The sequence below is a fragment of the Castanea sativa genome, chromosome 2 (genome assembly GCF_040712315.1).
Source record: "Castanea sativa cultivar Marrone di Chiusa Pesio chromosome 2, ASM4071231v1".
In the NCBI taxonomy this organism is placed as follows: domain Eukaryota; kingdom Viridiplantae; phylum Streptophyta; class Magnoliopsida; order Fagales; family Fagaceae; genus Castanea; species Castanea sativa.
Genome location: NC_134014.1, coordinates 36,597,258 through 36,613,545, shown reverse-complemented (window position 1 = coordinate 36,613,545; position 16,288 = coordinate 36,597,258). Strand labels below are relative to the sequence as shown.

The 16,288-nt window shown below is 34.0% G+C and overlaps 2 protein-coding genes across 8 annotated transcripts; one reads left to right on the top strand and one right to left on the bottom strand.

The window, feature by feature from the left end:
* Positions 1–381: 381 nt before the first annotated feature.
* On the top strand, positions 382–8,780 carry LOC142625812 (phosphatidylinositol/phosphatidylcholine transfer protein SFH12-like). 2 transcript variants are annotated; one of them, XM_075799537.1, is made up of 13 exons: positions 382–635; positions 1,088–1,187; positions 1,383–1,649; positions 1,946–2,023; positions 2,119–2,220; positions 2,299–2,348; positions 2,502–2,601; positions 2,721–2,816; positions 3,000–3,104; positions 5,604–5,727; positions 6,582–6,976; positions 8,369–8,446; positions 8,547–8,780. In XM_075799537.1, the coding sequence occupies exons 1-13, from the start codon at positions 625–627 to the stop codon at positions 8,556–8,558; spliced, it is 1,518 nt and encodes a 505-aa protein (XP_075655652.1). In that variant the 5' UTR covers positions 382–624; the 3' UTR covers positions 8,559–8,780. The 2 variants fall into 2 exon arrangements, with proteins under 2 accessions (XP_075655652.1, XP_075655651.1); XM_075799536.1 differs by having other exon boundaries at positions 6,579–6,976.
* Positions 8,781–8,930: 150 nt separating this feature from the next.
* Positions 8,931–13,425, bottom strand: LOC142626098 (transcription factor bHLH110-like). 6 transcript variants are annotated; one of them, XM_075799876.1, is made up of 7 exons: positions 13,007–13,421; positions 11,746–12,400; positions 10,712–10,837; positions 10,543–10,608; positions 10,303–10,368; positions 9,908–9,967; positions 8,933–9,542 (listed from the first exon to the last, which is right to left on the bottom strand). In XM_075799876.1, the coding sequence occupies exons 1-7, from the start codon at positions 13,129–13,131 to the stop codon at positions 9,438–9,440; spliced, it is 1,203 nt and encodes a 400-aa protein (XP_075655991.1). In that variant the 5' UTR covers positions 13,132–13,421; the 3' UTR covers positions 8,933–9,437. The 6 variants fall into 6 exon arrangements, 4 of the variants coding, with proteins under 4 accessions (XP_075655993.1, XP_075655992.1, XP_075655991.1 ...); XR_012842451.1 differs by having other exon boundaries at positions 9,465–9,542; positions 10,303–10,343; positions 13,007–13,425; XM_075799878.1 differs by lacking the exon at positions 10,303–10,368 and having other exon boundaries at positions 8,931–9,542; positions 13,007–13,425.
* Between the last annotated feature and the right edge of the window lie 2,863 nt (positions 13,426–16,288).

The window sequence follows — 16,288 nt, the reverse complement described above, 5'->3', positions numbered from 1 at the left end:
AATTCCTATGTGTTGGGTACCATTTACTAAGAGGAATTTAAATTATTAAATTCATCATTTTTTAATAGTTTAAACTTTGGGAACAATCAATAATTTTATCAAGGTCATGTCGTCAATTGTGAAAAATATTGTCTCTAGACTTATTGTAAAAAAAAAACGGGTATGTATCTGCTGAAGAATAGTAATGAGTATATGAAATTCTAATAAATTTGCACAAAAACATGTTAGATTAATATGCTTTGGTATGCTCCCAATGAAAATAGCAATGATAGGAAAACCCTTTTATTTTATTTTATTTTTTTACACTTTATGCTAAGTCATATGTGATGTTTATATATATATATATATATCATGATCACTTGTTTACATACAGCCATTGAAAGATCTGATGCTGAGAACTTGGACCATGAGAAGAAGAATAGAATTGCGGCTTTGAAGAAGAAAGCAATCAACGCCTCTGCCAAGTTCAGGAATTCTTTGACAAGAAAGGGTAGGAGAAGTAGCAAAGTGATATCTGTTGAAATTGAGGACGTACATGATGCAGAGGAGTTGCAGTCCGTGGATGCTTTCCGTCAAGCACTTATATTGGAGGAGCTACTGCCTGCAAAGCACGATGATTATCATATGATGCTCAGGTTACTTTTCTTTTTTTTTTTCCTCTTCTTTCCATTTTGTGGATGAAATTGGCCTTGGATAAATTAACCTGTTTATAAAAAAGCATAGAAAAAGGGAAACTGTTCTCTTAATGGAAAAGTAGGATACAGTCATACAGATTGTGTGTGTGTGTGTGTGTGTGTATTTCTATCAGATTAGAAAAGTTTCCTTATGTCTTTTTCTTTTTAAGCTCACACTTACGTTAATGCCCTGAAATTAATTGAAACTGTTGCTAGAAGATTAAAAACTTTAGTTAATGTTTGAGTACAACTGATGGTAATTTGGGTAGTAGCATGTGTTGCACAGTTTATGAAGATTGATTCTGTGAAAGAGGATATGAACATAATTACTGTACTTCTTTTTTAGTAAACTACAAAATTTTCATTTTATTATTTTGTCAAGTAATTTGAAAACTTTTCCTTTGATACTACAGATTCTTGAAGGCCAGGAAATTTGACGTGGAGAAAACAAAGCAAATGTGGTCCGACATGCTCCAGTGGAGGAAGGAATATGGTGCTGACACTATTATGGAGGTATTTATTGCAGAAATGGGTGGCCGGGGCTAGAAATGCTTTAAAATTTCATATTATTTCTTTGCTTTCCCTTTTTCTCTATTATTCTTTCCTTTTGTCTTTGAAGGATTTTAATTTCCCAACAGTGTGCCCCTCTTGCTTAGCTGCTTTTCCTTCTTTTCTTTTTCTTTTTTCTTCTTGCTCCTTTTTTTAAAGGAATTTGAATTTAAGGAAGTCAATGAAGTCCTGGAATACTATCCGCATGGGAATCATGGAGTGGATAAGGAAGGACGACCTGTTTACATCGAGAGATTGGGCCAAGTAGATCCTACCAAGCTGCTGCAAGTCACAACCATGGAACGATATTTGAAATACCACGTAAAGGAGTTTGAGAAGACATTTGCCGAAAAATTCCCAGCTTGTTCAATTGCAGCAAAGAAGCACATTGATCAAAGTACAACCATCCTGGATGTGCAAGGAGTGGTATGTGAGAGCAATAATCACTACTATGGGAAAATTAGATAACTGTAATCTTGCATAAAAATATAAACTAAAATGTAATCATCATGGATCTTTGGAAAAATGACTATGTCACTCTTTAAAAGGTGCCAAAAGTTGAAAGTGTTCACACTGCACATAGTGTGCTAGAAAGTCTTTTAGTGAATTTGAATTGCTTTGGGTGCCCCCTCCTCCCCCAACAAACCCAATCTCGTAAAGCAAAAATAATGAGATATAGAAAATTTTACAGAAACTATATTAGTTTTGTATCAATGCCACAGGGACTGAAAAATTTAAACAAAGCTGCCAGGGAACTTCTTATGAGCCTTCAGAAGATTGATGGTGACAATTATCCTGAGGTAATTTCTTTCTGATTTGTTTGTCTATAAATCTTGTCTTTATACTGTGGATGGCACGAATCTTGATGCCATGTGAGTTGTTGTCCTCACTGCAGACCTTGAATCGCATGTTCATCATCAATGCTGGTGCTGGATTTAGAATGTTGTGGAGCACTGTAAAGTCGTTCCTTGATCCTCAGACTACAGCCAAGATCCATGTAAGGATACATCATATGCTTAATCTGCTTGTTTTGATCTAGGGAATATACTAATCAGTAAATGGTACTATCCACCAGGTTCTAGGCAATAAATTCCAGAGCAAGTTGCTTGAAATAATTGATGCTAGGTAAGTTTTTAATGGGTAATCTATTTTGCACTTCTATCTCATCTTGTTTCCTGATTTTACTCTTATTCTAATTGAGTGAATATTTCTTTGATTCTTTTTTTTTTTGGGTTTCCTTTTTGTACTAGAAATAATTTATTTGTTTTGTTGCATCAGTGAGTTGCCTGAGTTTCTAGGAGGCACTTGTACCTGTGCTGATAAAGGTGGCTGCATGCGTTCTGATAAGGGCCCATGGAAGGACCCAGAGATCTTGAGGGTGACCAACAAAAATCTCTTTTTCATTTTTTCCTGTTACTTACAATTTGATTAATTTCTTTGTATAGTTTACAATGGAATTAGTAACCCTTTTCTTTTTTTCAAAATATGGACTTGCAGATGGTTCAAAATGGTGATCACAAATGTACAACGAAACTTGACAATCAATTTGCTGATGAGAAGACAATTTCTGAGGATGAGACAGTGTACCTTAAGGTCTTTCTTGATCTTTTAACATAATTCTTTTGTTCTTCTTTTTTCTTTGTTGATAGGCCTCTATAATTATCATATTATTGGTGCTAGATTATCTCTGTTCTCTGAAGTATTTTAGCTTTCCAATGGCTTTTGGTCCTTCTCGTCAATGATAACTCCCTAATTTATTTTATATATCATTTTCAGGGACTTAACTTTTCTTCTGGCATGGACGCAGCTCAAGATGTACATGACATGCGATCTTTCCCTTCTAGACTTTCAACGGAGCATATCTCTCTTAGCCATAAAAAAGTAAGTATAGCAGATTTCTTGTTTAATCTTGTAAATAGGGGTTTGAGGGATAAAACAGTGGTTCTAACACCACTTGTGGTGCCTGGGAACTGAGGTTCAACACCCCCCCCCCCCCCTTCCCCCTCAGTTCACGTTACAAAACAAAAATAATGTCAGTAAAAAAAATTGTCTGTGTCAGCAGCTAGAGCAAGAGTGGCTTAAGGCATCTGGCAAACAGTTTTTCTGCCACTGGCATACATTTGTTTGATGATGCCAGTGAGGCTAAATGTAGAAGCGAGGAGTTTATATTGGTAGTGTGAGGTCCAAGTTGGATTCTCTAATGGCAGGTTTTTTCACACCACTTTTTCTACATGGATGCATGGCCCAGAGAAGGCCAGTACTCCTTTTGTTCCTGTTATGACACTAGACTCAAAATGCCACTCACCCAGTGGAATCTGTTGTTTGTCTTCATACCTAGGTGTTGGGGGATCTGAAATGAATGAAATTTCACTTCATTTTATTTGTGTTTTGATGCACATGCACTCTAAAGTTTTTATCTATGGGTTACAGATGTATAGGAAGTTCCAAAGCACAGAGGCCCCACTAAGTACCTTCAATTTAATAACTAGACTATAACCTGCTTTATGCGCAAGTTCTTTTATTTAATTTACTTTCATTGTAATTAATTTTATACTAATCTTTTAGTTACATTTCCTGTGCTGCCATGTCAGATGGAAACTTGATTGGATCTTGTAGCTAATTTCATGTAATTTTTCAAAATGAAAATGATCTATGAAAAAACCATCGTTTAAGATGAAAATGAGTTACAATTATCAACATTTTCACAACCTGCATTACAGCAGCTATAAGACATTTGAATAAAATTTAGGGAAAAAAATACTTAGAAAAGCATAACCATGTTATTAATCAGCAACATTTTCCCCCACAAGATCGCTACAACCAAGTTCTCTTAAATCTATTTCATGAAAAAGAATCCACATCTCAATTTTATCCTGAAACTTTTCTTGAACTACTGCTCTTCTTTTTTAGAAATCGCCTGTATGACTTTTCTTCCTTCTGTCCTCTTTTAATGTTGAATCTTCACTGTCTCCACTAATTTTTAAGGAGAACCTGCTTAGATAAATAGAGCCCATTAGTACCAAACTGTAAACCAAATCAAGTGTTTATATATATATATATATATATATATATATATATATATATATATATATATATATATTATAAAAAAACAATGTAATCTATGCCCTTATAGTGCGTTTAATTAGTAGCTACCTTTGCATTTGGTTAAATGTTGCAGCAAAACAAAGGCTTGCCTATCAAAAATTCAAATAATCCTGCTAATTCTCCTTTTAGTAGCTCCCTAATGATATTATCAATTAATCTATGGGTTTTATTTACAACTGAAATGTATCTACTATATTTATTATAATCAACCAAATAATGAATACAACTAAAGATAGTCAAGTAAAGTTGTTCATAAACAATATATTTTACACCTAATTAATATCACTAAGAAACAGAGGAAACTACTGCATTGCTTACGCTTACATAAAATAAGTCTTCTCAAAAAAAAAAAAACATAAAGTAAATATAATTCTTAAGATTCTCAAGACGGGTAACTATGAAAAAATAAAAAAGCACATTATTTGTACATGATTGTAATTCAAAGCCTTAGCACTTAGATCTATAGCTGCAAGCATCCCCAGCTCCTTTCCTTCAATATTTTTCCAAAGATGACATCTTTGTTGGTAATTTGTATAATTTTCCTTTTATGTAATCTGCAAATGGATTTGTTCTTTTGCAATTTTAGAACACACTGATATTTAGAGAGATTTTGAGCATTCCAACTTCTAGTTTTTGAAGTTGTCTTGGATATTAGCACCAATAGAATTCCAGATTTTCATTGCACGAGATAAATTTGCTTTATATCTTCTCATTATTGTAATTACCATTGCATTGCTCTCTCCTTTCATTGATGGCACTTATTTATGGTCATCTCAAGGTTGCATTCTTAAATAGAAGAGTTTCTAATGAACTCAATTTTCTTAGAGCCAAAACTCATCCAACAACTTATCTTAAGGATTTCTGTGATAGGTTATTAAGTTGTACCCATTATCCAATTTTTTTTTTTTTTTTTTCATTGAGAAGTCTTTTAGTTGTTGGACAAAATTTTCTGTAAATTTAGCTATGGCACTTCGTGCAACATGAGACACTATAAGGTTTTGAAAGTCGAACATTCTCTTAAGGCTTGTTTGGATTGAGGGGAAAGGAGGGGGAGTAGAGTAGAGTTGGTTGAAAATAAGCTAATTTTGGGCCAACTCTACTCTACTCCCCCTTCCTTCCCTTCAATCCAAACGGACCATTAGCTTCTGTTTTTAAAAATTATACTTACTTCCCCCCTCCTCCCCTCCTTTTTCTCCTTTCTTTTTCCTTGTTCCTTTGTATCCCTCTCTTTTGTCAATGTGACAGTTTTAACTTTTTGTACAATACACACCACAGCTTTCCATTACAAAAAATTACCAAGAAGCCTACATGTTGGAAGACTTAGCCCCAATGGTTGATAAAGGTGTGGATTCGACTTGGCAAAAGATGGTAGATAATGACAGAGTTTCCCTCTCAAAAGGTACATCACCTACATTTATAGTTGCATACATACTGTTGTTTATAATATTTACTGGCTCTAATCTATGTCATGAAGGGTGCTGAAGTAATTGCAGATATCTGAAAATTACTATTAGGCTTGCCTTTTTTATTTACCTGACATGGTTAGTTCTAGAATTGCAATAAGAAATAAAAAAAGGAATGGCAAATCAATTCCCTACATCTATATGGAGACGTGAATTGCTTCTGGGATCATTTAAGAAGGAAGGGGGAGGGTGCAGCTGGACTTGGTGTGTTCAGCATCCTCCTCCTTCTAACTTGAGTATTTACAATGTTGTGAACTGATCTAGTATCTGCATATTGGATGGTTTTACAGTATGTTACAATATTTTAGCTAAGAAGTACATACAATCTAAGAATTGAGGCTTAGAAGAAGCATTGGATTATGTTGCAATTGTTTTGTTCCACTAATCAGCCTAATAATGGTCAGGAAGAGCATTATAATTCTGTACAACCATTTTGTCCAATTGCTTGATAAAAGGAAAAAAAGGATGATGTTGCTAATATAATCTTACCAATGCTTTATTAACATTCTATCGTTTTTTTCTTAAGAAGTCACAATATGAAGGTTTTTCCTGATAGGGATTTCCTCTATAAGTGGTATGTTACAATTGTATATCCATGTACCATTGTCTGATAGATTATATCCATGATTGTATTAATTTTTTAGGGTCATATGCTTACCTTATGAAAGAAACAATGTCTAGCTAGCTTAAATCTATTCTTTTTCTTTCACTTTTTAAGTCCAATTAATACGTGTTATATTATGTTTAAATAAAAATAATATATATGATAAATTTCCTGCAACTTCAGCAGCAGATTGTTTTGCCATGCATGATGCTTGCAAGGGTACTGAAGGGTTCGTCTCTAAATTTTTTGCTGGTCTAATGGCCATTGTCTTGGGCATTTTCACCATGGTTAGAATGACACGTAACATGCCAAAGAAGCTCACTGATGCCACTATCTACTACAGTCCTATGTACTGTGTCGACACAATGTTTAAAGGCCAGGCGCCTTCGCACCAGCTTCCTGAGCCTGCCATCTCTGTCTCTGATTTCATGTCTGTCTTGAAACGCATGGCTGAATTGGAAGAGAAAGCGAATGTTTTGAGCATGAAACCTGCTGCCATGCCAGCAGAGAAGGAAGAAATGCTGAATGCTGCTATATGCCGGGTTGATGCATTGGAGCAAGAGCTTGGGGCAACCAGGAAGGTACACATTGTTGGTTTCTGTGAATTTCCTTGCTATTAAATAATTAAAAACAGCAGTAAAAGCTAGCCTAAAATGGGGGAAAATATAAGCTTTAAGCTGCATGATAATCATGTTCTCTATGCTTAGGCTTTTGGTGTATTGACCTTTCAAAAGGGGCATCTTCTTCCTTTTTTCTATAAAGTAAAAACAGTTAAAAGTATGGGTGGTAACTTTAGTAGTGGTTGCTGGATCAAGGGTCATCATGTAAAAGCTTAAGATGGTATGTGTTTTCCTTTTCAAAACAAATAGTTTTTGTTTAGCTTGAAATCAATCTTTTTGATGTCCAGGTTCAAAATAATATCTCGTTAGTGCACAACCAAACAATCTCATATGATTCTAATTTTCGTATTTTAAAAGCAATTAAGTACTTTTTGTGGCACTGACCAAATGGTGCTTAAGTCGTTTTTTAATCTTTATTCATCCTTCTCAATATAAACTGCACCCTATCATTTGGGCATTGAAAGAGTTGCCAAAATGGTTTTTAAAAAAAAAAATTCCACCTCTTCAAGACTTTTCAGGAGTGAATACAAGTAAGACACAGTTTTCTTTTTGTTTTAGTAGTCATAGGCGTTATTTAAAAATATTCCTACATGAAAATTTATTGCTGCCACCAAGTTGACAAATTAATTTGTTTAGAAGGTGAGTTATATCTGTTTGGGGAATGCTTGCCAAAACAATGGAGTTTGTAAAAAAATATTGCAACATGAGTACACGACAAGTTCTAGCAGCCAGGATTAAATTGATTTGTTTTTAGTTTTCATTTGCTTCTTTCTCATGCCATACATCTTGTGTGACAACGCTCCCAAACTGAACATCAAGGAATATTTTGTTCAGCATATCATGTATCTAAGGTATTAATGGTCTAACACTTGGTAGTCACATGTATTGACTGTCTCTTTCTTTGGATGGCATGCTTGCTGGTTGTTTTAAGGGAATTGATTCTTACACTCTCCTTATTGTATGTTGTCTATACTCATCACTCATTTCATGTTTTAAATGTGCACATCAATAAATAAAAAATATGAATGTTGTGTGTAAATAATGTCCCTCTTTTCAATAACTTTTACAAATTATTCATATTATTAAAAAGTACGGGTAGATACATAATTGCATTGAATTTAATTGTTCTTGAAATAGATAACATAATGTTTGTGCTTTGTTGGTCATTAATGCAGCTATATGTTTGAGTTTAATTGGAGAATCAATGTACAATACTTAAGGAATTGTACCTAAGTTTCTCTATTAATTAATGTATCCTAACTATGGCCATGATGATGCTAGGCAATTGATACTAAATAATACCTAATAATGTTGAGGGTTTCCATTCCATATTGATGATTATTGGTTTTTCAGGCTTTAGAGCAGTCACTTGCCCAACAAGAAGAGCTTCAAGCTTATCTTGACAAGAAGAAGAAGAAGAAGAAGAATTTGGTATGTTAAGAAGACCATAACATTGGTATTTTAATTTTGTTCATCGGCATTAAGTTTAAGATGGAGTTACCTAATTTTCAAACTCTGGCATGTAATGCAGTTCGGGTGGTGAAGGAAGAAATGCTGGATGCCTAAAGGTGCTCAAGATGGGTGATGTTCAGTTCTCCAGAGCCACCCAAACCAAATATACTCTTAATATTCTATTACAAAATATATAATTTATCAAAAGCTTTCATGTATAAACTTCCATCCTAGTCCTATCACGATCATATATATTTTAAACAAATTTGTGTGTCCCATTATTATACTTTAATTGTGAAACAACCATTTGAACTTCAATTTTTAATATATTGTCCATAGGTGTGTAGGACGACCAAAGAGAGAATCGCTCAGGTAGGTCACTTGAGCCTATCACAAGTGTTCCTCTCAATGCCTATGCTCCGTAATAAGGAGCCAAGAAGCAGTGACGAAGATTTAAGATTTCGGAATAGCAAAACACAGAGAGAGTGTGGTGTTTAACAAGAAGAGCAATTCCACTCCACTAAACATGAACATTTCTCATATATGGAGGTTGACATTAAAAATAAAATAAAAGGATAAAGGAAACATTTTCTCATTTATGAAGGTTGACTAGTGCGCAATGAATGGAGCCAAAAACGTCACTAGTGGAGTTCCAAAAAAACGCTGGTGAGCATTTGGTCCATGACACTAGCCTGTAGGTACACGCTTATGAGAAAATTATTAAGTACTTCGAAGGTATAGTGATGTAGTACTCTTTCCGTTCACATAAAGGGTAAATCTCATTATGAATTTAATTAGTGAAGCTCCTTATTATGTGAAAGAAAAGAGTATCATATCATACTCCTAAAGTACTGAATAATTACTTGAGCTTATGTTAAGCATGTCTCATAATTTCATTATTATTCTTCTTGAATCACAACCTTCAATTCAAACTATCTCCTTTATCAATGAACGTGGTGTCCAAAGCCTTTTACTCATAACCACTAACATATGATGCATAAGATAGGGGCAAAAGGCACAGTCCTCTACTTTTAAGATCTCGCTCTAATTCTGTTCCATCCTTATCGCTCAAACCCTGTCATCATTAACAATTATAAATTATGCTAATTGATTTTTCAAAGGAAAATGACCAGTGTACACAAGCTATTGAATAGTTTTTAAAATTGAAATCGTGTCATGATTTCAATTTTTGAAAAATTTACAAATGTAACTTTGTGTGTAACAATAGTACATGTGTAACAAACATTATTCTTTTATGGAAATTGTAAATGATGTGAGCCTTATTAGAATCCTATAAGCTCTTATTCATTTTAGCGTCCTTGTTCAAGGGCTAAAGTGTGGAAATAACATTTAAATACAGAATCTGCTGGTCTATCACGGGGGGGGGGGGGCTGTGTGTGTATATATGTGTGTGTGTGTGTGGCCACAAGAATATCTTACCGTTTGCATGGCTCTATTGGGCTTGCTGTGCGATATTTTCATATAAGGCATGCTCAATGTCTGCAGAGATTAAAACTTATTTGAGTTCCAAGAAGACCAGCATGTTCTTTAATGCAGCTTGTGTGTGTGTGCATTTTTTTATTATGTGTAAGTACTTTATTGTAGTAAAAGGGTAAAAAAAAAAATTGGCTAAAAGGGTAACACTCTTTTATAGGGCTTTAACCTAGATTCATGGGTATTCTATTCCCACCTTTGTTTCTTTATATAGCTGCATTTGTAGTGTAACCCTAGACACCACACAACCCTAGCCTTTCCAACCCCATTACTTTCTCCTTGACAAGATCATATAAATGATTCAGAAGAGATCAAACGTTGGGAAGTGAAAAAGTAATCACCTGGACTTGGTCATGAAGGAATTGAATGTACCCAATAGCTTCTGTTAATACAGAGGCTGTATCAGTCTGCAACCTCCATATCGATTCAAAATGTTAAAAACAGTTTATAGAAAGCATGGCCGAAAAGATATTATATTGTGTTTCTTTATATTTATAAATACATTAGTGGGTTCTGATGAAGAATGAACTTAGAATATATATAGTACCTTTCTGATGAAGAGAAATATATATATATAGTACCTTGCCAAAAGGTGCTACCAATCTCTGAAGAGCTGCAATTCTGTCTCCTAGTTTCTCCTTTCGTACCTAATGCAAGGCAAAGCCAATTCCACGATAGCACAAGATTATAAAATGGAGCAAACTTTAATAACCTGAAGATTTGATGGGTATGTTATAAAATATTATTCACCTTCAGTGGTGGGCATGAGCATCGTGATCCTGACTGCGACTTCTTAGCTACTGCATGCGACTCTTTTGCCTCAGAAACACTACTAGCCCTCTTCTTTCTTGTAACTCCATTCATGAAAGCTGTTGTCTTTTAAAATTGAAGAGAAAAGTTTAATTTTTGGATCATGGCAATGAGAATAATGCTGTTGAAGTCTAGAATGTATATATAAAGCTGAAAAGAATCTTCCACGTGTAGAAAATTAAGGGGAAAGAAAAGTAAAAAACTGAACACAAAAAAAGTTGCAGAGTCCCTCCCGCTAATCAAATGATACAAAATCGTTATCACCATCTATCTCTCCTTCCAAATTTTCTTCACCAAGTGTCTTTTTTTTTTTCCTTTTTTAATGGATGAGAAATGAAATCAAAACAACATTTCAAGTTCTTTGCTAAGTATATATTTTTTCCAAACTATATAATAATTACAAGTGGAATTTGAATCCTAGATGTCATGGGCACACAATGAAATGTTAACCAATTAAATTATAAGGATTCAAATCCTCTAAATTTCTTAGGGTACTCTATTAATTGATTTCCTTAAAATAAGGTTTTTGGTAATACTAACATTGTTGATTATATCTATATTGGATTTAGTAACTATACGCTATAATAGTAAGCTTTTGCTACGAAAATGTCATGTTTCAATAGAAAAAAAAATGACACAATAAATTCATCAACAATTGAGAGTGAAAATCTATAAGACATTTCAAGATATACTGCAAGAAATTTCCAACTTCACTCAAATGCATTCTCTCTTTAGGATCTAAACCTCTAGTCCATTATTATTTCCTTATTTTTCTATTGTGCAATTGTGAAGAAGATTATGAAAATTTTACTCACATAAGCAAAAAATCACATGTAGCTTTTTTGTGAAAAGTTTGTTAAAGTATAGTTAATCTAGAAAAAAAAATGAAGTTTTAAAAATTCATAAATAAGCAAATAAGCTAGAAAGTTAAAAGAAAAGAACCGATTCCCCACCAAGAAGAATAAGATACTCACTTTGTTGTAGCTGTTTGATGGACTATCCGCAAGTTCTTGCATGTGATCAGGGCTAAGAGACATCCTATCTCGACGAATGCCAAAAATATCATGTGAAGATTGGCTAAAACTCCCACCATAATTGGTAGATGTCAAAAGATCCAAAGTCTGCAGGCTCAAGCCCAAAGAACTTGATGAAATTAATGAAGATGACAAATCTGAGAGTGATGAATTAGTACTTGGAAAAACATGGCTGAAGTTACATCTGCTGGATCCAGCTACACCTCCAAAACTTGCAGGGTTCTGAGTATTAGAGTACAAATCTCCTGCAGAAGGTTGTCCAATAATTTGGCGACCAGAGGAGAAGTTGCTGAGCCATAGATTATTAGGAGAACATTGCAACTCATTTCTTATGGAGAGTGAATGTGATTCTTCTGAACTAGAGGGATTGCATATCATTTCACTCAATTTGGGGAAAGTGTCTGGCGTCTCCTCTTTGATTTTTGCAAAGAGAAATTCATCGGCTGATTGTTGGGTACTTCTTGCATTAGAAAAACTTGAGTCTTCATTCATGCTAGGTCTAAGAAGCTGCTCATTGATGGTACACTTAGGCCACATTTCCCGTGAATTTGGGATGCTTTCAGTTAGATAGCTGTTGTAGTTACTACCATTATTTCTGCACAATTATTTAAGAAAGTAAGGAACTAGTGACTGTAATTATAGAGAATTTTTGAAGAGCAACATCTTCATATTAATCCAAGGACTCAAGAATTTCAAACCAAGATAAACTCCCAGACCCCATGCAACCAACTTTGTCTAGCAAAGTGCCTAAGCTAAGAAGAAACCAATAAATTGAATTTTGAAAATCGTACACATATTGACTCACATATTCTTAAGGAATTAACTTTATTGAGAAGTAGTTTTTTCTTTATCATAAGAAAAGGTCTAATTACTATAACTATTCAACACCAATTTCATCTTCTTCCTTCGATCACTATTTTCAGCAACCAGTTATATATGTGTGTGTGTGTATATATATATATATATTGCCACGAGTAATCATCATATATACTTCTTTTAGGTAATACTGAACACATCAGAAAAGATTGACTGCTTTCTTTTCTTTTCTTTTTCTTCTTTTTCTCCCTAGTGGTAAGAAAAACCAAGACCACTTGTATGGTCAGGACGAATATAGTATAAAGTTTGGACACTTAAATCTGCATGGATTTATTTCAGGAGAAGTTAAACCACGCATTGAAGATATAGAGATAGAGGTACTTACAAAACGATGCTTGGGATCCAGTCATGGGTTGTAGAAGCTTTATAGCCAGATTGGGCTGCTGAAGTAAAATACTCAGCCAACTGTTCTTGGAGCTGATGCTGATGATGAAAATTTGCAGAGTCCATTATATTTTAGTATTTAAGACTTGAAATTCCCAAGATGAGTATATGGAAAAACTAGCTCTAGTGAAAAACTGCAGCTCTTGGTATCCACACTCGCTTTTAGCGTTATCAACTATCACTTGATAATATTCTCTCTACTCTTCTAAGCTTAAAGTTGCTTTCCAAATAAAGGAGAACAAAGATAAACGCCTCTCTCTCTCTCTCTCTCTCTCTCTCTCTCTCTCGATAAGAGACTCTCTTCTTATGTATAGGAAACTTTACGCAGTTTAACTTGTTCTTGAAACCCTAAATCTTTCACATTATATTGGAGGATGGGTTTTGCGCACTCTGCCACAAAAGTTAGTATAAGTTGTTAATTCCTCCGTGACATATACATTATATATTTCAGAATAGAGGCCCAAAGTAAAAGAAAAACAATTACGGTGAACAAGGTTATTCACTTATTCTCCCTCACATTTTTAAAGGGCCGTACATTTAGTACTAGCTAGAGCCTGTTAGGTTTTAAATGTTGGCAACATCAATTTGATAAAACTAGTGTCAAAGAGGGTTGAAATTGATGCATTTGAGTTAGGTTAGAAGTATCTACAAGCTGATTGAAGTATCTGAAGAATAGCATAATTTCGGTCTAAGGAAATATTAAAGTTCATGTGACACTCCGCTCAAGCGAGATAATTGAAATCTAGATTGTGAGCAAGGTTTGTTTTGTGGAGGAGATTCATGAAGAATAATTCTAAAGATTCTAAAATCACTAAGGTGGAGAGGCAACATTTGTAGAGATTATAATTATGAGTCTAGGTTCAAAAGTTTTGTAAGTAGATTATTGTAACAGTTTCTTTTAGTAAATTCTCTAAGGAATTGGATTCACTTTGTCATCAAAATCTAAGTGCATATTTACTGTTTTTACTATTTTTGCTTTTGGTTATGTTATAGATTACTGTGGTTAAATTAATTATTGTGTTCGAATATCTATGTGGAATAACTTGTTGAATTAATCATATTAATCCGCCTCATAAGCATTTATAGGGTCTAAATAAGATATTTCTTAGCCATTGGGTGTGGATTACACATGAAGTGGATACACGTGCTTTGCCCATCTCAAAACATCATTTGGGAACTTGTACGAACTACCTAACCTAGATTTAGGAGCATCATCATACAGAAAAGGTTTGCTCCTAAATCAAGGAAGGGGGTCATACATATATTAATCTTTTTCTGGAATGGATGTTGCATTTATAGCGATACCTGTTATATTGAAGGTATGCCATGTAAATAGAAATACAAGCATTCCCACTGAATTCGATTTGTTAATGCCAATTCTAGTAAGATGATTAATACTTAAATAATGTTAAGCGGGAAATTCCATAAACAGATTAATTAGAGGATCAGATATTATTTTCTCTAAATGCAAACACCAAGTACGTAGGATTACAAAAACTGTCCTACCAAACCTGGTTCTATATATCTAACGCATTGATTCATAAAGATTAGAATTCAGTTGTATGAGTGCCATATCCCCTTCTAAAGAACCCATTTAAGCAATTAGAAAATACGAGGTATACTTTTGATTCTATGAAAGAACACAACAAAATTACATCCACTGCAGAAAACCTCAAACCACTACCTAAAAGAAAGACAATAGCGGTGATATGTAGATCAGTTATGACAAAATTTTGTTAGTTTATGTTGTTTTTCTTAGTTGAATTATGATTTTTTGTTATTTTTCTTTCCCTAGTTAATCTGTTTTTCTTTCTCTATTTGAAGTAGGACTTCAGTTCTTTTTCTTAAAAGAGTAGGAGGAAATCTCTCCCTTTAAATACTAGTGTCACTGTGGTATTCAAATCTTCAAGAAGAGTACTTGGAGTCCATAGAAGTTCTTCTCATGAACATATATGAAGAGTTCAGAAGTTTTAAAACTGTTGTAGGTCATAGCAGTAAGTTCCACTACTGGGTAGTGTCTAAGATCAAAGGATTTGAACTAAAATTGCAACTTTTTTTCCTCTAGAGAATTACCATTATTGAGGTAGGTTACTCTCGGATTTTTTTTTTCAGAGTCATCTTCCATTGTTTTACACTTTGTCACTAAATTTGCATGCTCCTATCGTTTATTACTTTATTTTTTCAAACTTGGTTTTTGTTGTGGTTGTGGCTAACTGTAAGCACACAATTGGCTAATTTGGTAAATACTTAAATAACCCACTGAATAATTAACTAAAAGGTCTAAACAAGCTTTTTAGGATGTCATCCATGACAAGCAATAAATCAAGATTAAGCCTATAATAGTGGTTGATAGGGATGATGAGAGTAGAGAGCTAGATCTAGGGATTAAAGATGGTCATAGAGGTAAAGCGAGATACAGTTTTGATATCATTTTACAATAAGGAAATATTATGCTTAAGTAAAGACAAAAAGAAAAAAGAAAATCAGGAATACAAAATAATTAATGTGTTCAATCTTAAAGGTATATACTCATGATCATAGAGAACTCCAAACAACTACATCTTTACTTTTGAATTCTTTATGTATTAAACTACTATTAATTGCAATAAACCCATTTAACCTTATATGCATTGAACTAGACCTAGATTCACCCTTGAGTTATATTACTTAGATCGTATAATTAGGGATATTTGTAACATAGTTAGGGACTATAGGGTTACTTACACTACTAAGTAGGATCACTTGCACTATAGTATAAACAAGATTATAGTTCTGTTGGGTTTTGTGGAGCCTAGTTGTGTGTTAATCTGGTTGACGATCCAACCCGAACCAAATAATGTTGCGTGGTTTTTAATAGAAGATTTTCTGAAGCTTAATCCATGGAGCGGAGGCTTGGGCAGTAAATTTTTTGGTCTATTTTGTAGCTCATTGTGAATTCTGTGCGCAAGATGTAGAAAACGTTGTTTTTGTGATCAGGGTTTGTTGTTGTCAATGTGCATGAGAGAGAGGGAAAAAAAAGATTGTAGCCTCACTTTGTATTTTTCCCTGATAATAGTGAAATCTCTGCAACTCCGTGGACGTAGGCAAATTACAGAACTACGTAGATACTGTCTTATGCGTGTGATTATTTTTTTTTTGACGTGTGTTTTCTCTATTTTTCGTTTCTCACAGGTTTAGAAATTCGTGAAAATTCCATACAAGTTCTTAGTATAATGAATTTGAA

Bases quoted from the DNA above. Each gene is read 5' to 3' on its own strand.
- LOC142625812 (XM_075799536.1), top strand. The intron at 1,188-1,382 runs GTATTTATTGCA...CTTTTTTTAAAG, and splicing joins GTGCTGACACTATTATGGAG to GAATTTGAATTTAAGGAAGT. The intron at 2,221-2,298 runs GTAAGGATACAT...ACTATCCACCAG, and splicing joins AGACTACAGCCAAGATCCAT to GTTCTAGGCAATAAATTCCA.
- LOC142626098 (XM_075799876.1), bottom strand. From the start codon at position 13,131: ATGGACTCTGCAAATTTTCATCATCAGCATCAGCTCCAAGAACAGTTG. The intron at 9,968-10,302 runs GTGATTACTTTT...TAATCTCTGCAG, and splicing joins TCCTTCATGACCAAGTCCAG to ACATTGAGCATGCCTTATAT. The intron at 9,543-9,907 runs GTAAGATATTCT...TAATGATGACAG, and splicing joins CCAATAGAGCCATGCAAACG to GGTTTGAGCGATAAGGATGG.